This window comes from Ascaphus truei, unplaced genomic scaffold (assembly GCF_040206685.1).
Source record: "Ascaphus truei isolate aAscTru1 unplaced genomic scaffold, aAscTru1.hap1 HAP1_SCAFFOLD_335, whole genome shotgun sequence".
NCBI classification, from domain to species: Eukaryota; Metazoa; Chordata; class Amphibia; order Anura; family Ascaphidae; genus Ascaphus; species Ascaphus truei.
Genome location: NW_027456344.1, coordinates 99,330 through 126,076, shown reverse-complemented (window position 1 = coordinate 126,076; position 26,747 = coordinate 99,330). Strand labels below are relative to the sequence as shown.

The following is a 26,747-nucleotide window of genomic DNA, read 5'->3' as shown; positions in this document are numbered from 1 at the left end:
CATCAGGTATGTTTGTCGTGGTGGTCTTGTGTCCAGCAGCCGCCGCCGCCATTTTGTGGCTGCCTCTTCCCTTCCCCCCATGTCCCTTTACAGGAGTCTCCCTCACCGCCATTTTGTGTCCTTTTGTCCTCTCCCGGCCGCCATTACCCCCCTTCCCCTCTTTACCCATTACCGCCTCGCTACATTGTGTATTCTTGTCTCTTTTTCTTCCTCCTCAGGTTTTTTTTGCTGCCTCTTCCCGCCGCCTCGGGGCTTGGACAGCGTCGGGGAAAAAAAAACCCCAAAAACTTAAATCAAAACACAATCTCGAGGGACAAACAGTTCTAACAATCACCAAAGGAAAAAAACAAAACCAATACCATCCCGGGAGCTTCAACATTTTGGCGGAGACTATGAAGATCAATCACACATAAGGAAGCCTCTTCACACACCTTCCTATACAACCCCCTCTCCATACCCCCCCCCCCACCCCATACCCCCCCTTTTTTTTGTCCCTTGCCAATATATAGCCTCAAGAATATTATTTTTACCTCTATCCTCCCCTTGATCCCCCAAATCCTGGGTAGGATATAATATACAATATATATATATATAATTGATTTATAGGTATATATCCTTGTAGATTTGATGTCATCTGGCCTCCATTTTGCTCAACTCCAGAAGGCGACGCCATTAAAATAAAAGATTGGGGCGCTTTCTTGTTATTTGGGATCAACATACGTGTCCCCGCTGCCCCCTTTTTGTGTGTAACATGGTGGCCGAGCCAATTACCCACTTGTAAAAGGGGATATATATATATATATTTCTCACCCCGCCCCCGTATTTTTACCCCCCACCCCTCCCCATTTTATTTTACCCTCCCCCCACCCCTTTTATTTCTAGCCCTTTCCTACGTACGCTGCGCGGAAGGAGAATTTTGGATAGTAAGTGTTGCCTTTGAACCAACCTTGGTGAAATTTTTTTTTTTTTTTTTTATTTTGAATTTTTTTTAAATATACATAAAAGAGAATTTATTTTCGTGATCTCACAAAACCCCTCCGCCAGGGGTTAATCTTTAAATGTTACCGACGTCCCAGCGAAGACTCCTCTTCTTGGACTCTAGAGGCGTAAAAAAAAAAATGGTATATTTGTAATTTTCAATGTCACGGTCTGACTCTCAAAAGTCCCACGGAGGAGGGAGACGGAAGTGCGGCCGAGGACGACCTTTATCCCCCCCATCTCCCCACCTTCCTCCCCCCACTGTGTATATAAGCTGCGTCTCGCTGCGCCTGCCTGCGCCTCCGCCTTTGTAGTGACCGCAGACGGCTGAGCCGGGGTCTGCCTCCAGATCCCGAGTGTTTCAGAGCGTTACCGACACGTAGATGCCAGAGGGAGAGAGAGGAGGAGATTTTATCGGCCGTAGCCTGCAAACCCTTTTTGTTTTTGGATAATGAGCTCCCACCAAAGATGGCGTTTGAAGGGCTTTTGTGGGTAAAGCCATAAAAACTGCTTCATCTCTGTGTGGGAGACCAGGCCGGGGGATATGAGCGCCGTGGAGGAGGGCGGCGCCGGTGGGAGCGGTTCCCCGGTCTCTGCGCAGCAGGAGGATGAGCGTAGAGGAGAACCATGAGCAATCTGTACATAAAGGTTGCAGGGAGAGCAGCAGCAGCACAGGAGCAGCCGCAGCGAGAGGTGCAGAGAGCAGCAGCAGCGAGGGGAAGAGACGCGTCTCGCGTGCCAGGAAGGAGAGCACACCGGGGCGTAGGAAGAAGTGTTAGTGGCGAGGAATTCAATCAGCGTGGACTTGTTATATCTCAGTCCCCACAACCTGCTTATTCTCATACATAGCCCGTGCAGCTTCCAGCCAGCCGAGGATTATATAGAGAGAGAGAGAGAGAGAGATGTTCCCGCATGGCAGTGGGGTTACATGATAATGTTCCCCACCGCTGGCAGGCGTGAGAACGGGGATACCTGGGAGGATTGCATGCAATCTGTCTATAAAGATTGTCCCCTTTCTCCTCCGCACCGCCGCTCTCTCCAGCAATAGCAGCTTGGCATCTGTGTGTGGGGCTGATACTGCAGGCTGGGGGGGGCGCAGAACCATTTGTGTAGCATTCGTTCTCTACGTGTAATTTTTTAATATTGTATAAACTGATATCTTTATATTTATTATACATATATTTTTCTAAATGGAAAGGATCACTTTTTTTTATTTTAATCCGTGCTTGCCATTTCATAATTCTAATTTCGTCAATATTACCATAGCATATTTCCATCCTATCCATAAATTTCCATTATCCCTGTATGTGTGTATATATATATGTATACACACCCTTTTTATATATATATATATATATATATATACATACACACACACCTTCATCTATATATAATGAAAATAGCTGTGTTAGTCCAGTTGCGATAGTGCAGAATAAATGAGTTCAAATGAATATATATAATATATATACATATTTGTACAATATCAGGCACTATTAAAAAAAAATATATATATTTTCTAAGATTGGAGACACAGGATCTGTGTTATATCCTTATTTTTTTTTTTTTCTCTAACCAGCACAGGAGTTTGTTTGTTCAGAACTAATATATAATATATTTTTTCCTTTCCAAAATGGCCACCTTGCTTGTCTTTTTCCCTCTGCACATTGCAGCTCCAAAATGGCCTCCCCTCCTTTGTTTTCAGCTCAGCCACACGAGCGACTCTGCAGTGTGTCAGCCATTTTGTTCAGAGGCTGATACTATCCATGCTAACGCCCGCCTCCCGACCACAGCACTCCTCCCCGCTCAGCCAGACTCGGCGATGTGTGTGTGTGAGAGCGAGGAGGGGGGGAGAGGCCACACAGCAGCAGCACCAGCAGCAGCCAGCTAATGATACAGTCCTGCCCTACCTAACAGGAGGCCAACGGTGGTCACCAGATATTATTATAAATATAATCTCTTTCCACCTCCCTCAGATACCATGCGCGCTGCACAATATATACCAATATAATAATATCAGATTGTGGACTAGGGAGATACACGTACACATACCGAGGAGCGCATTCATGGGATATATCAAATGAATCATATTCGATCTGTCTTGTATTTCTGTAATATAAACACATTTACTTCCATTGGTGAACCTGTAGGTGCGTAAAGATTACCGCCCATCTTCTTACTCCAACATTACTAGTGACTTTCACGTCCCCGGACTCGATGCTGAATTCCCACCGGCATTTTATTCATTTATTTACTTTCACATTTCTTATTTAGATTTTTTTTTTTTTAACTTTTTTTTTTTTTGGTTTACCCCAAGGACATTGCCAAATAGGAGACAGATATTTTCAGATTTTTTTTTTTTATTATTAATTCCTGCCAACTTTATTTTAAATGCCATTTATCATATTTATTACAGAGGTTTACATTGGTTTTTCAACTTTTTTTTTTTTTTTTTTCACATTTTGACCCTATACTTTTAATATACATAATTCTTTATAGGTTTACATTGTAGTTGAACAGTAGTTTGTTCAATTACTGATTTTTAGGCCCTGTGCCCTTTAAAAATGTCGATGGTTTTCACCCTCTACTTAGCAATAGTGTCAGATTTATTCACCGTACCGCTCTCGGGCCTTCTGAACTTTTTCAGGCCTCCCCGTACCTTTCGATTTTAATTTATTTTTTTTGGTTCGTTTTCACCCTCCTACTTTTGGCAGCCAACAAGGGGAAAATATTACAGGCGTGAGTTTAGCTGAATGGTGAACGCCAGCGTAGCCGTCATCGCATGTCGCTTCTGTAACGTGAATTTGTGACACTGGATTTCTGTCGGTGTGTACGCAGAGGCTACCGTCTCGGCTCCAGAACATGCCAGCCCTGTATTTGAACACCTTTTTATATAATATTGGCTCGAGATTCAGATGACATTCTGATTTATTGTATTATCTGTTATTTTTTTTTACCAACTGTGCTTTAATAATAATAATAAGGATTAAGTTTAGATACTAGAAAGTGATGCAGCTGATGCAATTTTTGTGTCTAAATTCTTAATATCTGCCATTTGTAACATCGTACAGTGCTTACCTGACTAATCCGTACAGTGCTTACCTACCTGACTAATCCGTACAGTGCTTACCTGACTGTAATCCGTACAGTGCTTACCTACCTGACTGTAATCCGTACAGTGCTTACCTACCTGACTGTAATCGGTACAGTGCTTACCTGACTAATCTGTACAGTGCTTACCTGACTGTAATCCGTACAGTGCTTACCTGACTAATCCGTACAGTGCTTACCTACCTGACTGTAATCCGTACAGTGCTTACCTACCTGACTGTAATCCGTACAGTGCTTACCTACCTGACTGTAATCCGTACAGTGCTTACCTGACTGTAATCCGTACAGTGCTTACCTGACTGTAATCCGTACAGTGCTTACCTGACTGTAATCCGTACAGTGCTTACCTGACTGTAATCCGTACAGTGCTTACCTGACTGTAATCCGTACAGTGCTTACCTGACTGTAATCCGTACAGTGCTTACCTGACTGTAATCCGTACAGTGCTTACCTGACTGTAATCCGTACAGTGCTTACCTGACTGTAATCCGTACAGTGCTTACCTGACTGTAATCCGTACAGTGCTTACCTGACTGTAATCCGTACAGTGCTTACCTGACTGTAATCCGTACAGTGCTTACCTGACTGTAATCCGTACAGTGTTTACCTGACTGTAATCCGTACAGTGCTTACCTGACTGTAATCCGTACAGTGCTTACCTGACTGTAATCCGTACAGTGCTTACCTGACTAATCCGTACAGTGCTTATCTGACTGTAATCCGTACAGTGCTTACCTGACTGTAATCCGTACAGTGCTTACCTGACTAATCCGTACAGTGCTTACCTGACTGTAATCCGTACAGTGCTTACCTGACTGTAATCCGTACAGTGCTTACCTGACTGTAATCCGTACAGTGCTTACCTGACTAATCCGTACAGTGCTTACCTGACTAATCCGTACAGTGCTTACCTGACTGTAATCCGTACAGTGCTTACCTGACTGTAATCCGTACAGTGCTTACCTGACTGTAATCCGTACAGTGCTTACCTGACTAATCCGTACAGTGCTTACCTGACTGTAATCCGTACAGTGCTTACCTACTTGGAATCCGTACAGTGCTTACCTGACTGTAATCCGTACAGTGCTTACCTACTTGGAATCCGTACAGTGCTTACCTGACTGTAATCCGTACAGTGCTTACCTACCTGTAATCCGTACAGTGCTTACCTGACTGTAATCCGTACAGTGCTTACCTACCTGTAATCCGTACAGTGCTTACCTGACTAATCTGCTTGAGCGAGACACGTGGACGCCTCAATAGATAATTTCTTTTACTGTACTCTACATGTTTTTTGACTTGTGAATTGTAAATAATGTCCAACTTAAAAAAAAATATATATATTGGGATCTTAACATATGGCTACCATCGTCAATTCAACCCCCTTATTATAACTGCATCCCATGATATTAACTGTGGTGCTGTTGCGGAGTCAGGCTTCTGGGCCTAGACTAGGAAAGGGGTTTGAATTATGATACCCGCAGTGGAAATGCGCTACGTTACCGAGTGCTTTCAGTTTAATGACACGGGCAACTGGCATAACGGCGCCCGGCATCCTGGAGCCATTTGCTAGCCTCCGGCGCCCGTCTTGGTGTGACAGGTTGGTGGGAATGAGTGTTGCTCGCTTGGTAACGAAGTGCACGAATGTTGAGTGCAAAGAGGGGGATAGAGGGCTAGTCCCGAGGCTGACTCCGGTCCGACTCACACGTACCCTGGTAAGCAAACTCTTCCGGTATGAGTGTGACTATATATATATATATATATATATATATATATATAAAAACCTTTATCAGTCGTCTATCATACACAATTACAGTATGTTGTAACCTAACAAGTGCATGTGGTTAATGGCACAATGCATATGCGTACACAATTATATATCTATGCAACACTCCTACTGTGTTTATTCAGACGTCAATAATCTAATCTAGAGGCGTGTGTATATTTTTTCTATGTACACACCCACAGCCACATATATGTTGGTGAATGTGCGTGTGGGTCTGTGTGTATTGCAACACATGCATGTTTTTGTCTGTTAAAATGTTTTTATTTTAAATGCTTTGATATATAGTAATATGTATGTACTTGGTATGCGTGAACATCTTCTGCACGAGTTTTTGTAGAGCAGTGCATACATAATATAGCTTAATATACTATAAATCTGTATGCAGAAATGCTTACACATTACATAAACACACCTGTATAGTTTGTGTGTGTATACCTATATCTATATCACGCACAATGCTTGTGTTTTGTATATACAGATTATAGGTTTTCTCACCTTGGGGAGGAGGCAGCAGCAGCAGCAGACTTGTAGCTCTCTTCTGTCCGTCATTTTTACAAATATACCAGTGTTTCCCAACTCCAGTCCTTAAGGACCACTTAACAGTCCAGGTTTTAAGGATATCCTCACATTGGCACAGGTGGCACAATCCTTTTGACCGAACCACCTGTGCTGAAGCAGTAAAACCTGGACTGTTTGGGGTCCCTGAGGAATGGAGTTGGGAACCTCCTGCGTTACACAACCTCTCCTCCATTTTGCTAAGCCTCAACCTCCAGCCATCATCGGGCGCTTCTCTACGGCTTTATCAACTTCTACCCGAGCCTCATAGAGGTGCCAGCCATCTTTAAAACAGTTCACTTAAGTTGCGCAAGTGACTTTAGGGACTCTGAGGGAAGCCACAGCTGTATAGCGACCAGAGTAACCAGTTCAGTCGGCACGCTCTGAATAATTGGATTCAAAACAGAGTATAAGTGACCGTTTATGTCATCTCCCATCACCGACGCTATACGGGCAATCAAACAGTGGTTCAGCGTACTGATATAGCTATGCCCTTTGTTGCACATCATCAGGTGGGAGATGCACACCTCCCACATGGTATCCTCCAGAGACTTGAGCTGAAAGATACAGGAGGAAAACAAGAAGGCGAGCTAGGGGGGACTAGACAACGTTGTATGAAGAACACACAATAGCTAATCGCAGTTACAGCAAGGTATGTTGCAGAGAGTTGCACACTCGGCCCTGGCGTGTCCCGAACGGGAGGGTGGGCCGCTACGCACATACCGTGTATCCGGCCGTGTTTGTGCCTCGGTGTGACCTCAGCATTTTGTGTTGGGCGCTTTGATTGCCAGAAATCTTCCAATGCCAGACACCGTGGGGTCGCACTGAGGCATCTCGCACAGCTACATCACTGCATGGTGCAGCGCCAGGAACTGATACACGTGTAGCCCCTGAGCTAGTTACCCTCGTTCTTTGGACATGTGAAGACCAATGGTGCACCTGGCGCCGCTGCTGTGAGTGTGACTAGCTATTGGGTGTTTTATTAATACAATATTTTCTACTGACCCCATGTGCAGTTTTTTTTTTTTGGTGTCTGTTTGCGATATCCCATATTTCGGCAAGAGATTCAAATCAAATGTTGTGGGGTTAATTAAAAATGGCCACCCTTGGACTGTGGGTACCTGGGGCCCTCATGCATTGTGTAGCTGCAGTTCTGTAACTGGGCTCTGGGCGACAAGATGCTTTGAAACGCTGCTACAGGGGTGTTAGAGAAAGTGCTGCCAGGCCCTTTGTGGCCCCATAATGTATATATTGCACACACGGTGCAGATGTCCTGTGTGGTCTGTTTGCGTGTGCAAACTTTATTAACTTCTCGATCCCTCTCTCTTTTCCCCCCCCCTCTATCTCCTTTCCTCTCTCCTCTTTGTCTTATTTCTTTTGCTTTTTCTTTACTTTCTTTCATAATTTCTTGTATTTTTCGTCTTACCTCATTTCTACCCTTTCACCCACCACTCTGCCTCTCCCCCCCCCTTTCTCTTCCTATCATTCCCCACCTCTGCCTTTCTACCCCCCCATCTTTCTTTCTCTTCCTTATCTCTCTGTGCGCCTCTCCCTACCTCTCTGCATCTCAGGACACTATAATAATGGGGTCTCAACCCATAGACCCACATGAGCTCCTGAAGGGCTTGGACTGCTTTCTGGGGAGAGATGGAGAAGTGAAGGCTATGGAGGGAATGGCCAAGATATTTAAGTAGGTGCCTAACGTGTGTGTGTGTGTGTACAGTATATGTATCGCACGTGTGTTTGTGTCTGATTTAAATATATATGCGTGTGTGGTTTTATTTATACTTTGCTGTCCAAGTAAAACAACTTATCTCTCTCCTCCTTTCTCTTCCCTCTTCCGGTTTATTGCTTTATTTTCCATTTCATTCTACCTTTGTCACTGCCTTTTCTTCCCCCCCCCCCTCTCCCTCTCTTCCCTCCCTCCCCCCCTCAGCCTGATGAAGGAATCTCGAAAGCTGGTTAGCCGCTGCATCTACCTGAACATTGTCCTGCAGACGCACTCCCCCGACACCCTGTCCAAGTGAGCCTTCACCATTCGTAGTTTTATAGAATAAGGTTTAACGTTTCTGGGAGAGCAGGTTCAAAATGTTTGTTTTGGGCAAATATTTTCGGGTGGGCATGGCTGAGTTCTAATATTAGGGTGTTAATAACATGTCCGCCCCCTCCAACCCTGCGCAGGTTCATCCGAGTTGGGGGCTACAAGCTGCTCAATAATTGGTTGACGTATGCCCGGACCAGTAACAACTCCCCACTCCTGCACCAGATCCTGCTCACCCTCCAGCACCTGCCACTCACGGTGAACCATCTCAAGCAGGTAAGAGTCTCCCAGGTACTGCGGTTACAGCCTCTCTTCTCCACGTACATATAAATATATATCACCACCTTCAGCCCGTGTCTCCCCACTGCTGGATGAGGCCTCCCCAATGATCTCCCAGGTACTGCGGTTACAGCCTCTCTTCTCCACGTACATATAAATATATATCACCACCTTCAGCCCGTGTCTCCCCACTGCTGGATGAGGCCTCCCCAATGATCTCCCAGGTACTGCGGTTACAGCCTCTCTACTGCACGTACATATAAATATATATCACCACCTTCAGCCCGTGTCTCCCCACTGCTGGACGAGGCCTCCCCAATGATCTCCCAGGTACTGCGGTTACAGCCTCTCTTCTCCACGTACATATAAATATATATCCCCACCTTCAGCCCGTGTCTCCCCACTGCTGTATGAAGCCTCCCCAATGATCCCCCAGGTGCTGCGGTTACAGCCTCTCTTCTCCACGTACATATAAATATATATCCCACCTTCAACCCGTGTCTCCCCACTGCTGGACGAGGCCTCCCCAATGATCTCCCAGGTACTGCGGTTACAGCCTCTCTTCTCCACGTCGCTCCAACCTATTCCTTCCTCTCGTCCTCCCATCTTACTTCTGCTTAACTTTTGTAATATAAAAATATACCTATGTTGTCATATATTTACACTGGATGTATACAAATGTATCTCATATTTCTTTTCAGAATAACACGGCCAAACTGGTGAAGCAACTGAGCAAGGGCAGTGATGACGCAGGTAAGAGAGAGAGACTGACGTGGAGCTCTTCAGGGATAAAAGCGAGCCAAAGGGGAGGGGGGGGGGAGGCAGGATCGCAACCCTAAATAATCTCCTCGTTACTCTATATTGATGTTGGAATTAATCAGTCCCTCTCACTCCACCTTCTTTCCCCTTACGTCGCTCCCCCAGAGGTTCGGAAGTTGGCTTGCGTTTTGGTCGGTGACTGGATGGCTGTTATCCGGTCCCAGAGCAACATACAGCCTGCAGGTGAGACATCTGACCCTCCACCCTGCAAGGTGGCAAGGGTGAACTATGAGACTCTCTCTCTCCCTCTCTCCTCCCCCCCCTTCCCCCTCCTCCTCCCCCTTTCCCCCTCCTCCTCAGGTTGACACAAGTTTTGAATTGACATTTATTCCCATCAAGCAGACAAAGACAAGAAGAAAAAGAAGGAGGACCCCAAGAGCCGTTCCCCTGTCCCCGATAAGGCCCCCGAGGTCAAAGCCGAATCCCGAGTGGAGGAGCTGGCAGACCGAAAGAAAGAGAAGCCCAAGATACAGCGCACTACAGCCCCCAGCCACGCCAAGTTCAGATCCACCGGTGAGCGAGCCACACCGCACCGTCTTCATCGGACCTTCTGATTGGGCCATCTCTTTCCCTTACACGCTCTCCCTATGTCTTCCTGTCTCCCAGGTCTCGAGGTGGAAGCCCCGTCTATCGCGCCCATCAAGAAGAGTCCCACCATACCGGTCATATCCGACAAGTACAACCTGAAACCCATCCCCGTGAAGAGGCAGAGGTACACGGACTTAAACGCCAGAACCGTTAGTAGCACACCGTGCCCAGGATCCAGAATGCACCATCTAGACCAAACCGCGCGCTTGGTACATGAGCTAGAACAGTCATAGCCACACATGCGTATGTCTGATCTAGAACATGACCGTGTCTGTTACCTTATTTAGAGCAGCGGGTGCACATGGTACTTTGGCTGGAACATGACTCGTAGCCTTGGATGCAGAGTCTAGAACAGCAACTGTTTCAAATGCAGCATTTAATATCAAGCGAGACGTAATCGGAAACAGTGCTGGCGTCTGCGTTGCATTATCTAGAAAAGTAATGGCCTCTCTCGCTGTGTCTCAGCTCTATCCCAGGTCCCGGCGATGCTCCTCCAGCCGAGAAGAAATACAAACCGCTCAACACCACTCCGAATACCACCAAGGAGATCAAAGTCAAGATCATTCCCCCACAGCGTACGTATCTCCCTCCCACCCGCTCTCCCCACAGCGCCTCCCTGTGACCGTTATATCGTGCCGCCACCTCTGGGGTGCGATCCTGAGTGATGTATTCTATCTTTCTCTGCAGCGATGGAGAGTTTAGGATTTTTAGACGCACTTAACTCTGCCCCCATTACTGGGATCAAGATTAAAAAGAAAAAGAAAGCCGTTTCTCCCACCAATAATAAGGTAAGTGTCAGTCACTGTGCCGTACTCGCAATCAAATAACAGCTTGTTCTTGTATAGCGCTGCTAGTTTTACGCAGCGCGTTACAGAGACATTTTGCAGGCACAGGTCCCTGCCCCGTGGAGCTTACAATCTATGTTTTTGGTGCCTGAGGCACAGGGAGATAAAGTGATTTGCCCAAGGTCACAAGGAGCCGACACCGGGACTTGAACCAGGTTCCCCCGCTTCAAACTCAGTGTCAGTCAGTGTCTTTACTCACTGAGCCGCTTTTTCCTGTAATACAGTGACCGCAGGGTGTCACCGTGCCGTACCCACAGGGATATACCTCCTGTAATACACACAGTGACCCTAAGGTGTAATTTCTCTGTCCCTCCAGTCCAGTCCGTTCGACAGCAAGTCCCCGGGTGAACCTGGCAGTCTCACCAAGCCATCGTCCCCGGAGCCAGAGTCCTCAGTAGACGGTATGGACATAGAGCGGCCGGGGACTCCAGTTCCCGCCGTGGAAATTCCAGAGCCCATGGAAAGTGAGTGCCTGCCTCTCGCCCGCCTCCTGCCCTCCTGCCCCTTCCTTCCGGTCTTTCTCCCCCTCTTATTAAACCTCTCATCTCTTCCCCTGGCAGCCTCTGCCCCTCTCTCCGACCCATCCGACCCCAAACCTATCGATGCCGACGCCCCTCAGCTTACCAAGAAGGGAAAGAAGAAGAAGACGGTCAGCTGGCCGGACGAGAGCCACCTGCGAGAATACTTCTACTTTGAGCTGGACGAGACTGAGCGAGGTAAAAGCTCCCACAATCCTCTGCTTTTCACATCAACCTTCGTCTACAGCACCATTGCCCTTTTTATACCCAGAATCCTTTTTTTCTTGACTCGCGTCAACCTTCATATGTAATTGCATGGCCCCGCTGTACCCACAATCCTTCACTCACATTCTGTGTATAATAATATATCTGTGCTGTACCCAGAATCCTTTGCTGCTCACGTCATCCTTTGTATGACTCTACCCAGAATCCTTTGCTTCCTGGGTCATGCCAACCTGTAGCAGATACAGTATCTGATTGCTATACAGCTCATGTCCATCTTTTTATATGGCCTTGAGGTACCCAGAATCCTTTGCTTTCTGGGTCACGTCAACCGTCATATTTTACACCAGTACTGTCCTCACAAACCCTAGCTGCTTATGGCAAAGGATATCTATAGCCTCAATGTCAATAACAGCATGGCCTTGCTATACCCACAATCCTTTGCTGCTAATACTCCACCTCATCACAAAAGTAATGTTCTTATCTCCTGTCTGTTTCTCTCTTCTCTCTCGCCTCTTCTCTCCCCTCCCTCCCCCCCCCCCCCCCATCTCTCTCTCCAGTCAACGTGAACAAGGTAAAAGACTTCGGTGAAGCAGCCAAGAGGGAGATGCAGATGGACCGGCAGGCCTTCCAGAACGCCCGCCGAATAAGCCATGACACCATGGAGGAGAGCGTGCCCTGGGGCCCCCCGCGGCCGATCACCCTCACCGGCCTCCTCATTCACATCGGCAGCAACAGCACCGAGAGACGCACCCAGGCCGACCGTGAGATGGGCATCCTTCAGGAGATCTTCCTGTCCAAGGAGAGGTGTGGAACCTATATACTGTATACAGAGGAGCCTCCTCCCTACATACCATATACAGTGACTCCTCCACCCGACATACACTACCGCGACGCCTTCACCCTACATACCATATACAGTGACTCCTCCACCCGACATACACTACCGCGACGCCTTCACCCTACATACCATATACAGTGACTCCTCCACCCGACATACACTACAGCGACGCCTCCACCCTACATACCATATACAGCGACGCCTCCACCCTACATACAATATGCAGCGACGCCTTCACCCGACATACAATATACAGCGACGCCTCCACCCGACATACAATATACAGCGACGCCTTCACCCTACATACAATATACAGCGACGCCTTCACCCTACATACAATATGCAGCGATGCCTCCACCCGACATACAATATACAGCGACGCCTCCACCCGACATACAATCTACAGCGACTCCTTCACCCTACATACAATATGCAGCGACGCCTTCACCCTACAAACAATATACAGCGACGCCTCCTCCCTACATACCATATACAGCGACGCCTCCACCCTACATACACTATACAGCGACGCCTTCACCCTACATACCATATACAGTGACTCCTCCACCCTACATACAATATACAGCGACGCCTTCACCCTACATACAATATGCAGCGACGCCTCCACCCGACATACAATATACAGCGACACCTCCACCCGACATACAATATACAGCGACGCCTTCACCCTACACACAATATGCAGCGACGCCTCCACCCGACATACAATATACAGCGACTCCTTCACCCTACACACAATATGCAGCGACGCCTCCACCCGACATACACTATACAGCGACTCCTTCACCCTACATACAATATGCAGCGACGCCTTCACCCTACATACAATATGCAGCGATGCCTTCACCCTAAATACAATATACAGCGACGCCTCCACCCTACATACAATATACAGCAACGCCTTCACCCTACATACAATATACAGCGACGTCTCCACCCTACATACAATATACAGCGATGCCTCCACCCTGCATACAATATACAGCAACGCCTTCACCCTATATACAATATACAGCGACGCCTTCACCCTAAATACAATATACAGCGACGCCTCCACCCTACATACAGCGACGTCTCCACCCTACATACAATATACAGCGATGCCTCCACCCTGCATACAATATACAGCAACGCCTTCACCCTATATACAATATACAGCGACGCCTTCACCCTAAATACAATATACAGCGACGCCTCCACCCTACATACAATATACAGCAACGCCTTCACCCTACATACAATATACAGCGACGTCTCCACCCTACATACAATATACAGCGATGCCTCCACCCTGCATACAATATACAGCAACGCCTTCACCCTATATACAATATACAGCGACGCCTCCACCCTTTATACAATATACAACGACGCCTCCACCCTACATACAATATACAGCAACGCCTTCACCCTACATACAATATGCAGCGACGCCTTCACCCTACATACAATATACAGCGACGCCTTCACCCTACATACAATATACAGCGACGCCTCCACCCTACATACAATATACAGCGACGCCTCCACCCTTTATACAATATACAGAGATGTCTTTACCCTACATACAATATACAACGACGCCTTCACCCTACATACAATATACAGCGACACCTCCACCAGACATACAATATACAGCGACGCCTCCACCAGACATACAATATACAGCGACGCCTTCACCCGACATACAATATTCAGCGATGCCTTTACCCTATATACAATATACAGCAACGCCTCCACCCTACATACAATATACAGCAACGCCTCCACCCTACATACAATATACAGCGACGCCTCCTCCCTACATACAATATACAGCGACGCCTTCACCCTTTATACAATATGCAGAGGAGTCTCCACCCTACATACAATATACAGCGACGCCTCCACCCTACATACAATATACAGCGACGCCTCCTCCCTACATACAATATACAGCGACGCCTTCACCCTACATACAATATACAGCGACACCTCCACCAGACATACAATATACAGCGACGCCTCCACCAGACATACAATATACAGCGACGCCTTCACCCTACAAACAATATACAGCGACGCCTCCTCCCTACATACCATATACAGCGACGCCTCCACCCTACATACACTATACAGCGATGCCTTCACCCTACATACCATATACAGTGACTCCTCCACCCTACATACAATATACAGCGACGCCTTCACCCTACATACAATATGCAGCGACGCCTCCACCCGACATACAATATACAGCGACGCCTCCACCCGACATACAATATACAGCGACGCCTTCACCCTACACACAATATGCAGCGACGCCTCCACCCGACATACAATATACAGCGACTCCTTCACCCTACACACAATATGCAGCGACGCCTCCACCCGACATACACTATACAGCGACTCCTTCACCCTACATACAATATGCAGCGACGCCTTCACCCTACATACAATATGCAGCGATGCCTTCACCCTAAATACAATATACAGCGACGCCTCCACCCTACATACAATATACAGCAACGCCTTCACCCTACATACAATATACAGCGACGTCTCCACCCTACATACAATATACAGCGATGCCTCCACCCTGCATACAATATACAGCAACGCCTTCACCCTATATACAATATACAGCGACGCCTTCACCCTAAATACAATATACAGCGACGCCTCCACCCTACATACAGCGACGTCTCCACCCTACATACAATATACAGCGATGCCTCCACCCTGCATACAATATACAGCAACGCCTTCACCCTATATACAATATACAGCGACGCCTTCACCCTAAATACAATATACAGCGACGCCTCCACCCTACATACAATATACAGCAACGCCTTCACCCTACATACAATATACAGCGACGTCTCCACCCTACATACAATATACAGCGATGCCTCCACCCTGCATACAATATACAGCAACGCCTTCACCCTATATACAATATACAGCGACGCCTCCACCCTTTATACAATATACAACGACGCCTCCACCCTACATACAATATACAGCAACGCCTTCACCCTACATACAATATGCAGCGACGCCTTCACCCTACATACAATATACAGCGACGCCTTCACCCTACATACAATATACAGCGACGCCTCCACCCTACATACAATATACAGCGACGCCTCCACCCTTTATACAATATACAGAGATGTCTTTACCCTACATACAATATACAACGACGCCTTCACCCTACATACAATATACAGCGACACCTCCACCAGACATACAATATACAGCGACGCCTCCACCAGACATACAATATACAGCGACGCCTTCACCCGACATACAATATTCAGCGATGCCTTTACCCTATATACAATATACAGCAACGCCTCCACCCTACATACAATATACAGCAACGCCTCCACCCTACATACAATATACAGCGACGCCTCCTCCCTACATACAATATACAGCGACGCCTTCACCCTTTATACAATATGCAGAGGAGTCTCCACCCTACATACAATATACAGCGACGCCTCCACCCTACATACAATATACAGCGACGCCTCCTCCCTACATACAATATACAGCGACGCCTTCACCCTACATACAATATACAGCGACGCCTCCACCCTTTATACAATATACAGAGATGTCTTTACCCTACATACAATATACAACGACGCCTTCACCCTACATACAATATACAGCGACACCTCCACCAGACATACAATATACAGCGACGCCTCCACCAGACATACAATATACAGCGACGCCTTCACCCGACATACAATATACAGCGACGCCTTCACCCTACATACAATATACAGCGACACCTCCACCAGACATACAATATACAGCGACGCCTCCACCAGACATACAATATACAGCGACGCCTTCACCCGACATACAATATACAGCGACGCCTTTACCCTATATACAATATACAGCAACGCCTCCACCCTACATACAATATACAGCAACGCCTCCACCCTACATACAATATACAGCGACGCCTCCTCCCTACATACAATATACAGCGACGCCTTCACCCTTTATACAATATGCAGAGGAGTCTCCACCCTATATATCATACAGCGACGCCTCCACCCTATATACAATATACAGCGACTCCTCCATCCTATATACGGTGTAAATTTGCGCCTCCACCCCGCGTGCCCGTATTCAGCGGCGCTGTGTAGGATAGAGCCTCCCCCCTGTCCTGGTTTGCTATATGAACATTGCACAACTAATTCTTGTATCCCCCCCTGCAGCGTTCCCGACACCCCCCACGAGCCCGATCCCGAACCGTATGAGCCATCGCCACCCAAGCTCATCCCACTGGACGAGGTACGTTGTACAAGGGGGGGGGGGGGGGGTTCTATATATATATATATATAACCAATGGCACCATCGATACATTTCCCTTTTATGCTCCCATTAGGAAACCCTTTTTGCTCAGAGCATTTCTCACTGGGTTCCTATAAGTTAATAGGGTCAGCGGTGCCTTCCTGTTTTGGGATAAGCGGGGGCGTCTCACACGTTTTCCATCTGTTTTTGTAGGATTCCGGTATGGATGAGGTGGGGTTCCCCGAGCCCATGGACCAGGGAGCCGTGTCTCTGTCCCCGGACCTATTATTAGGAGCAGCCAAACTGCCCCCCGTCCTCGCCAACCTCATGGGGAGTATGGGAAATACAAAGACGCAGCCCAGCGCCTTGCCTGGCACCATGCAGGAGATCCTCACGTCCATCATGGTGAGAGGGGGAGGCGCGTGTGCGTGTGTGTGAGAGAAGGGGAGGCTGGCACTGCCGCTGCCCGCGCTGTATGTGTGTGAGGGGGAGGCTGGCACTGCCGCTGCCCGCGCTGTACCTGTGCTGTGTATACATGGTGTAGTAGTGTGTGAGGGGGAGGCTGGCACTGCCCGCGCTGTACCTGTGCTGTGTATACATGGTGTAGTAGTGTGTGTGAGGGGGAGGCTGGCACTGCCGCTGCCCGCGCTGTACCTGTGCTGTGTATACATGGTGTAGTAGTGTGTGTGAGGGGGAGGCTGGCACTGCCGCTGCCCGCGCTGTACCTGTGCTGTGTATACATGGTGTAGTAGTGTGTGAGGGGGAGGCTGGCACTGCCCGCGCTGTACCTGTGCTGTGTATACATGGTGTAGTAGTGTGTGTGAGAGGGAGGCTGGCACTGCCGCTGCCCGCGCTGTACCTGTGCTTCGGAAAGCTTACCCTGACAGGGAAATACTCCCCGGCTTCCTTGTCCTCTCTTCAGGGAGAATATTCTCAACGGAGCAACTTTCAAAACAGAAACACTTTGCACCGAATTTTAACCCTATTTGCCCCTCACCACCCACCTTTAACCTCCGGCTCCCAAAGTCCCGGTCCTCCAGCCATTTCCTAAGAGGGACCCTAACCACACACTGCATCCCTCGCTTATAACCCTGCAGGGGACAGTGTAATGGGCACAGAATTACAGGGCAACACAGTCATGTACAATATTAGACCCAAGAGCTGACACTCTGCTCTTGACAGATGGTTTTTAGGGGCAGCCAGACGGGCTTCACCTTTATTATGAAGGCTGGTTACCCCCTACTGTCGCACACATGTCATTGTGTAGGGGTGTGTGTCTCTGCCACTGCCACTGCGCTGTGTATACATGTCATTGTGTAGGGGTGTGTGTGTGTCTCTGCCACTGCCACTGCGCTGTGTATACATGTCATTGTGTAGGGGTGTGTGTGTCTCTGACACTGCCACTGCGCTGTGTATACATGTCATTGTGTAGGGGTGTGTGTGTCTCTGACACTGCCACTGCGCTGTGTATACATGTCATTGTGTAGGGGTGTGTGTCTCTGACACTGCCACTGCGCTGTGTATACATGTCATTGTGTAGTGGTGTGTGTCTCTGACACTGCCACTGCGCTGTGTATACATGTCATTGTGTAGGGGTGTGTGTGTGTCTCTGCCACTGCGCTGTGTATACATGTCATGGTGGTAGTGTGTGTGTCTGTCTTCGCTGGGTATTAACGCTCCTCTCCCGCAGGGGTCTCAGGGTAACGCAAAAACTGAAGACCTGATGAAGCAACCGGACTTCTCTGATAAGATCAAACAGCTTCTGGGAACATTACAGAGTCAGAGCCAGGGGCCACCGCTGCCAGGTATGTCACTGTCTGTCACCCTGCGGGGGGAGGAGGGACAGACTCATAGCTCCCTTCTGTCTGTGTCACCTTTAAACATGCCTCCTCTCTCTCTCTTTCTCAGTTGTACCACCGGGATTGCTGGGGCCGCCACCACTTGGTAATGGGTACCCCCCTCCGGACCCGACGAACCCACCACCGCTGCAGCAGCCTCCGCCAATGCAGCCACCCCCTCATTATCCCCCGCCGGGACCGCCTGGACCCTTCCCAGGTACCCACACATCCCCCCACCCGCCCGCCCGCCTGTAAACGATTGCAGAAAGAGAAACAAGCGTCCACACAGGACCGGGAGAGATTGTTTAGTATGGGGAGGGGGATAGAATCTATATGGAGTAAATAGGAGAGGGGAGAGAGGGCTGGAGAGCAAGGGGTGGGGGAGGGGGAAGGGGGGGTTAGAGGAGAACCAATAGGAAAGAGGGTGGGAAGAGAGGGAAAGGTGGGGGGGGGGGGGGGGTTCGATGTAGTGGGAAAGGCTGAAAGTGAGTGGGGGAGCAAGGAGAGAGAAAGCCGGGGGTGGGGAGGGAGAGGCAAACATGGGGAAGAGGGGGGAGGGAAGCGAGTGGGATGAGAGGAAAGCGGTGATGGAGACTAACTCTTTTTCCTCTGGTCTCGCAGGTCCCCACGGCCCACCCCCCGGCGCCCCCCCTGGCGGCCCACGCATGATGGGACCGCCTCCCCCGCAGCGTGACGGCTACTGGGAGCCCCCTCCTAGCGAGAACATGAGAGGGGGACACCACGGCGATCGAGGCGGGATGAGAGGTGGGGGGGAGAGAGGACCCCCACCTCCTCCCTTCCACAGGAGCAGAGGCGGGCGAGAGCCGGGCTACAGGGGGAGAGGAGACCGAGGACCCCCCGGAGGGGGGAGGAACGGACCTCACGGCATGGAACACGATGGCGAGCACAGGGGTCACGGCGGCGAGCACCACCGGGGTCACGGCGGCGAGCACCGGGGTCACGGCGGCGAGCACCGGGGTCACGGCGGCGAGCACAGAGAACACGGCGGCGAGCACAGGGACCATGGCGGCGAGCACAGGGACCATGGCGGCGAGCACAGGGGTCGTGGCGGCGAGCACAGGGGTCGCGGCGGCGAGCACAGGGGTCGCGGCGGCGATCACCGGGGACACGGCGGCGAGTACAGGGGACACGGCGGCGAGTACAGGGGACACGGACATAGATCAGGTATGTGCTACTGTTGTCATTACTACACTCCTCCCCTTGAAGAAGCGTGTAGCCCATGCGAAACGATCGTCGGGATTTGTGACGTCACTCGTGACGTCATCAGAAGTGGCAGCGTCTTTCTACAGAGACAGCAGAGAGGCACCTTTCAGTCAGGCTCGTATTAGCGCCGGAGCATTGTGTGTTCGCCCCTTACCAGCCGCGGTTCCCTGCGCTGCTGTTTTTGGTCATTCTTTGCCTATTGCATGTTACTATGATTATGATCTGTAAGGAGACTAGATTACATTACATCTGTTCACATATAGCGGAGCCGTCTCTATTTATGAGACAGTAATAATAGAACTATTTCCACCAATGTGGAAATGCGGTTTTACTCCAAGTCACAAGCCTACTGGTGGATACTGTACAAGGATACTTACCTTGATAAATTGCTTGTCTAGCCACTTCATTATGGGGTTATTTTAATGTTTGAATGTGATGTGTGTGTTTTTAACCAAATTATTTGAATAAAACTTTTTTATTTTACTTTTTTTTTGGTCTTGATAGGCCGAATTTTGACCTATCCGCAGTACTTACCTGTTAGACCGCTGTTTGTATTCCAACATTGAGTGCTCAATATAGAGGGAATTCTTCCTGGTCCTCTTGGGATCAGCTCTTACAGTGGTTACATTATCCCCTCTGAGCACCGGCTTCATGCTGACTGTATTATATATATGGGATGAGCGGTCTTATCTCTCCTTTTTGTTTTCTACTGTTGTCATTGTCGGCTTTCTATCTCCCTTCCGTCCGTGTCGCCCTCCTACCACTGACCACCTCTCCTCTCTCTCCCCCACAGACCGGTCCGACCGTCCCGTCTGCCGACATTTTATAATGAAGGGGAACTGCCGTTACGAAAACAACTGTGCCTTCTACCACCCGGGCATCAACGGGCCCCACCTGCTCTAACCTCCCGGCGAGCGCCATCGTAACCGCCCCCCGCCTCCCCTTTTCCCAGGGGCAAGCGGAGAGACGAGATGCTCTTTATTTATTTGTATGGCTTCTGTGAGGCCCAATCATGGAGGAGGAGGGGGGGGGGAGAGGTACCCCACAAACATTTTTTTTTTTTTGCGCCCCCTCCCTTGATCTCTGAATCTGCTTCCTTTCACCATGGGCAAGTCCCCCGACAGAACAATGAAAGCTCCCTCCACACTCGGTTATAGGGTGCGGCCGCCGGGAACCCCTCCTTTTTCCGTTCGGGGTGCGGAGTGGGATATTGGGCGGGTCTTTTTTGTTTTTTTTATCCTTTTGGGGGTGGGTGGAGGGGGGGGCAGTGGGAGACGGAAACATTTGGTTAATATTGGGTTCCTGTTTGGGGAATGAGGGGGTGGGGGTTGGAGTGAGTTGAGGGACATGTCATTGGACATCTGACTCTTGACCTTTACCCCTCCCACTTTTTTTGGTAATCTTCCTTCCTTTCTTGAAGAAACTCTTGCTCGATCTTACCCCTCTTTCCATCGCTCTCTCTCCTATCCATTCTTCTTGCTCTCATAATCCTCTTCTCTCCCCCCCACCCCCCTTTTATGCTGCTTTTCTGTATACACTACACCTCCACTGTATATCCCAGAATCCTCCTCTGCTCCCGCCAACCCCTTGAATGAACATGCTGCTCTGTTTGATGCCGAGTGTCTCTGTACGCTGATAACGGACCTGCTGCGCTGTGTAATGATGCAGAGTATTTAAACGGACAATGAACACGCCGTGCTACATAACGATGCCGAGTATCTCTATGCACTCCCAAACCCACCACTGGCACATCCTTGACTTCAATCGGGGGTCTTTGTTTAAAGGGGATATTAGAATAATTTTGCTGCTCTGATGACCCCACTGCCCCCGGTGGTCGCTCCTGCCCCAAATGACTTTCCATACAGTATTTATAGGGGAAACGTGGACCCCCTACATTACAGGGGTGCTCCGGTTCCCCTCCCGTCAAAGTGTTTTCTGTGAAAACTCGCCACAAAAAAAAAATTATATATATATATATATATATATAATTTTTTTTTATTATTATTTGTCGTCATCCTTTATTTTTTTAAGGGTCCCCCGAGGGACTTATTTTGTTTTTCTGGATCACTTCTTACTTGATTTTTGTATACTTTGTAAATTGGTAATAAACCCGGTGAAAAGGTGTGATGGCATGTATTGTATTTTTGTATTAAAATGTGTTTTTGGATCACTTAAAATGGCTTTTCAATCATGTGATGTGTGTATGAGGGTGATCTATTGAGGTCTATGTGGTAACTATTGGCTAATGGGACACAGGAATCTCGGCTTCTCCTCCACCACTGAGGGACTGGTCGGTTGATAGAGCAGGTTCTTCCATGGAGACTGCAGAAGTCGGTGATTTTCATTGCTGCTTCATCCCTAGCTAGTGTAGTCCCCACAGAAAACTTGGTCTCCTACTTACTGATTCGTTCCTCAGTGGTGGAAGAGAAGCAGCGATGGAATAATTGAAGGGGGTTGATCAGTAGGTCGGAAACCAGGTTCTTCCATGGAGACTACAGAAGTTGGTGATTCCATCGCTGCTTCTCTGCCACGAACTACTGCAGTCTCCATAGAAGAACTCGGTCTCCAATGTGATATGTTCCTCGGTGGTGAAAGAGAAGCAGCGAGGGAATCACAATCTTCCGTAGTCTTGATGGAAGAACCTGGATTCCTATCTACTGATTTTTAACTCCTCGGTGATTCCATCGCGGCTTCTCTTCCACCACCTGAGGAAAGAATCAGTACGTAGGAGACCAAGCTCTTCTGTGGAGACTACAGTAGTTCGTGGCTGAGAAGTCATGATTTTGTGGCCAACTTCTGTATTCGCCATGGAAGAATCTGGTCTCCTATATACCGATCAGTCTCTCGGTGGTGGCGGGGGAGCCGTAGAATCAAAAGATAGAGCCTGGAATCCATGGAATGGAGTAGAACAGGGGGCTCAAAACCCCCTCAGGGGTCAGTGGTCAAAGTGATCAATCAGGGTCAGTCAAAGACTGACTCTGAACCACCTCTGCTGAAGCAGGTATATCCTGACAAATTGACCAGGTGGGGGGGGGGGGGCTGGAGTTGAGCACCCCTGGCGTAGCAGACCCAAGAAGTAGAATGCCCCCTGTGACAGTAGGGATTGCTGGCATCACAAAACTGAAATTAAGCCCAGCTAGCTACCCCTAAATACATGTAACTTGGCCACCTAATGTAAGGCTTATTTCAACCAAATGTATTTAATATGTGGGGGAGAACAAGTAATGTATATTGCACTATGTATGTGAGAATGTATTCCAAATGCAATCCCCAAGTCTAGTTGAGTAAGCAATATGAGGTAAAGTGTTTTGTGATCTATGTGTAAGCACTGTGATGTGATTTGGGAGACAGCCCTGTAAAGTGTTAATTGGATTATGTGTACATTTGTATGGAGGGGGGGGTTTAATCAGCTGAGGTTCCTGCAGATAAATGTGTATTGAGACAATGGTTGGGAGCGTGGAGGTGTTAGACATTTGGTGAGTGAGAGAGTGAACAATCGGGATGTGTTCTTAGCACGCCCTCTGGCTGTTGTGGCACCAACCTAAGGCTACGCTTATAGTGCTGGTGACGCGACGGTCGCTGGAAAATCAAATAGAGATGACTTCCAGCGATCGCGACCAATCTGTTGTGTCGCACTTACTATAAGCGCACGCGACGGCGGCAATGCATTTGTTTTGCCTCGCAGTCGGCGGCACTATAAGCGCAGCTTTATCCTTGCTCTGATTGTCCAGCAGCCCCCTCCCATGCAACAGATAGCCACAGAGGGCTATATAAGGGGTGCTGCTGATCAGAGAATCAGATCTACCTTCTGAGAGCAAGAGAGGTTAACATAGACTGAGAGACACTCCAGGAAGGAGTGTGGAGATTCCCTCAGAGAGGCTAACAGAGGGAGATAGACACTGTGAGGAGTGTGGAGATTCCCTCAGAGGACCATCTGAGAGACATTCTGTAAAGGAGTTTGGATCTTTACAGTGACCAGCTGGAGATCCATGTGAGTGGCTGCTGTGTGATCAGCCCTCTGATATCCTGGACGAGAAGCGGACAGGGCAAGCCTTGAAGCAGGCCCCTGCACCTAGCGAGGCCAGAGTCTACTCCCCAGGCCCCCAGTTGGTATTGAATCTTGTTGTGTCTGCTGTCATGCCACAATAAACCCCATTTTATTCAACAACTTTGTCCTGTGGTGGTAGTAATCCAAAGTATCCTGCTCGAGTAACCCCAATCCGGGGTAACGTTCCCCAGCTGTGGGGCTGACAGCCTACGAGACAGCAGCTGTGCCAGCGGTCTCTCCAGCAGCAACATTTGGAGCCATCATGTTCTAGGGTCATGGAGACCAGGCCGGTAAGCCAGACCCAGCCTACCTGCCGTCCTGACATCCCTGCTGACCATTCCGCTGACAAACTGACTGAGGTCGAACAGCCAGAGCTCAGTGAGCGGTCCCGGGAGAGGGTGCAGGCATACACTGATCTGGAGGGCATGAGACCTCGGGTGGCCGAGTCTGCCTCCAAGATCATGCCCGATCGGTTCCCCGGACCCTGTGTGCTTATATACTGGGAACCAGCCCTGGTTGCTCCGGTCAGACGGGACAGAGAGGGGCCAGTTAGTGAGCCCCTGGGTGGATGGGGAACAGAGCTTGCAGGGAACTAAGGAGATCCTGCTGACGGCATCAAGGGGTCGCTCGCACCAGAGCCCGGCTAGTGCAAACAGTCTGTGGGCTGGAGGCATCCCAGGAGGTATCGGCATTCGGCCGCACCTGGGATGTCTGCCAGCAAGTAGGCATCCTGGGGGACAGTGCGAGGGCTCCCTGGAGACTGTCACCAGGGGTATTTAAGCCCTTACAGCATAAGGCTGTGAGTGGGTCAGCAGTGTTAGCTGTATGCAGCTCACAGCTGGGAAACTGGGAGAGCCAGGCTCTCCCCAATGTTCTAGGAGAGGCAGGGAGGCTCAGTGGACCAGGGGGCGGACCTGCCCTCAGCCCACGGCTCCCCAGCAGGAGCAGACGCGAGAGGTAGGAGAGATAGACCGGGTCCTGGCTCTGGATAAGCTGGGCAGGACCCATCCACCTGATCGCCCGGTCAACACCGGGGATCACAGACTGAACATGGGGAAGGTGATAGAGGAGACGCAGGGCTACCGTAGGAGAGGGGAGAGCAAGGGTAGCGTCCCAGACAGTCTCCTGACTGAGGTGACCAAGAGGCGGCTCGAGGTGCTGGCAGCCTAGTCCCCCGAGTGCGGGGCAGTGTTACAGGCTCTGCCAGTGTGCCTGGCCACTGCTTAGGCTCAGGAGCGTTGGCAGCCCTATGTATGTGGGAAGCCCTATGCGGGGCTTGTGGAGCACGACCCCCTAAATTGGTTGCGGAGGATGCCCCGGGAGACAGACCTGGTTAACCTGGAGCCGTGCCCTTCAGGACTTGGACTTCGCTAACGGTAGCGGGAACGGCAACGCAGATGGTCTCTCCTTGCTGGACATACCCAGCGACCAACGCACCTCAAGGACTTCCAGACTTGTGGAGCCACCAGATGGGGTTCCCCATAATCCATGTAATTTGGCCACCTAATGTAAGGCTTATTTCAACCAAATGTATTTAATATCTGGGGGAGAACCAGTAATGTATATTGCACTATGTATGTGAGAATGTATTCCAAATGTGATCCCCAAGTCTAGTTGAGCAAGCAATATAAGGTAAAGTGTTAGTGTGTGTAAGCACTGTGATGTGATTTGGGAGTCAGCCCTGTAAAGTGTTAATTGGATTATGTGTACATTTGTATGGAGGGGACTCTAATTTAATCAGCTGAGGTTCCTGCAGATAAATGTGTATTGAGACAATGGTTGGGAGCGTGGAGGTGTTAGACATTTAGTGAGTGAGAGAGAGTGAACAATCAGGGATGGGTTCTTAGCACGCCCTCTGGCTGTTGTGGCACCAACCTAATCCATGCTCTGATTGTCCAGCAGCCCCCTCCCATGCAATGGATAGCCACAGATGGCTATATAAGGGGTGCTGGTGATCAGAGAATCAGATCTACCTTCAGAAAGCATCTGAGAGCAAGAGAGGCTAACAGAGACTGAGAGACACTCCTGGAAGGAGTGTGGAGATTCCCTCAGAGGACTATCTGAGAGACAGAGACTGAGTCATTCTGTAAAGGAGTTTGGATCTTTACAGTGACCAGCTGGAGATCCATGTGAGTGGCTGCTGTGTGATCAGCCCTCTGATATACTGGCCGAGAAGCGAACAGGGCAAGCCTTCTTGAAGCAGGCCCCTGCACCTTGCGAGGCCAGAGTCTACTCCCCAGGCCCCCAGTCGGTATTGTATCTTGTTTTGTGCATCTTTGTTTTGTCTGCTGGCGTGCCACAATAAACCCCATTTTATTCAACAACTTTGTCCTGTCTGGTGCTGGTGATCCTGGTGGTTTCGGTTTAAAAGTACTGGTCTCCCGTGACACCCCCCCCCCCCTCACCCGGGAGGGCCAGCTGTTACGGCAGGTAGGAGAGGTAGCGGGTCAGAGAAGAATGGACTCTGAAGGAGGCAGGGCGAGTGGCCGGGCCCCCTGGGGCCGTTAACCTGGAGAGAAAAAGAAGGGTAGTATAGGTGGAAACAGTGTAGATAAAAATGTAGAAAGTTAGAGAAAATTCAGAAGCTTCAGACAATGCCATGAAGTATGGAGCGATGCATGCTGGGTATTACCCGAATAGACAGGAGAAAAAGAGTAATGGGTTTCAAAACCAAACAAAAGACATGTGACATCACATGAGGATATATAAATAAGCCGATCGGCAG

At 49.2% G+C, this 26,747-nt stretch overlaps 1 protein-coding gene across 4 annotated transcripts; it reads left to right on the top strand.

Moving 5' to 3' along the window:
* On the top strand, positions 1-22,097 carry PPP1R10 (protein phosphatase 1 regulatory subunit 10). Of its 4 annotated transcripts, none has more exons than XM_075583552.1 (19): positions 1-923; positions 7,999-8,117; positions 8,364-8,450; positions 8,609-8,744; positions 9,449-9,500; positions 9,672-9,749; positions 9,909-10,079; positions 10,173-10,278; positions 10,620-10,729; positions 10,842-10,942; positions 11,316-11,463; positions 11,560-11,715; positions 12,300-12,546; positions 16,837-16,912; positions 17,126-17,317; positions 18,603-18,717; positions 18,821-18,967; positions 19,372-19,935; positions 20,768-22,097. In XM_075583552.1, exons 2-19 carry the CDS (start codon positions 8,011-8,013, stop codon positions 20,875-20,877), a joined length of 2,703 nt encoding a protein of 900 aa, XP_075439667.1. In that variant the 5' UTR covers positions 1-923; positions 7,999-8,010; the 3' UTR covers positions 20,878-22,097. The 4 variants fall into 4 exon arrangements, with proteins under 4 accessions (XP_075439667.1, XP_075439668.1, XP_075439666.1 ...); XM_075583553.1 differs by having other exon boundaries at positions 9,906-10,079; positions 18,612-18,717; XM_075583551.1 differs by having other exon boundaries at positions 9,906-10,079.
* The last annotated feature ends 4,650 nt before the right edge of the window (positions 22,098-26,747 follow it).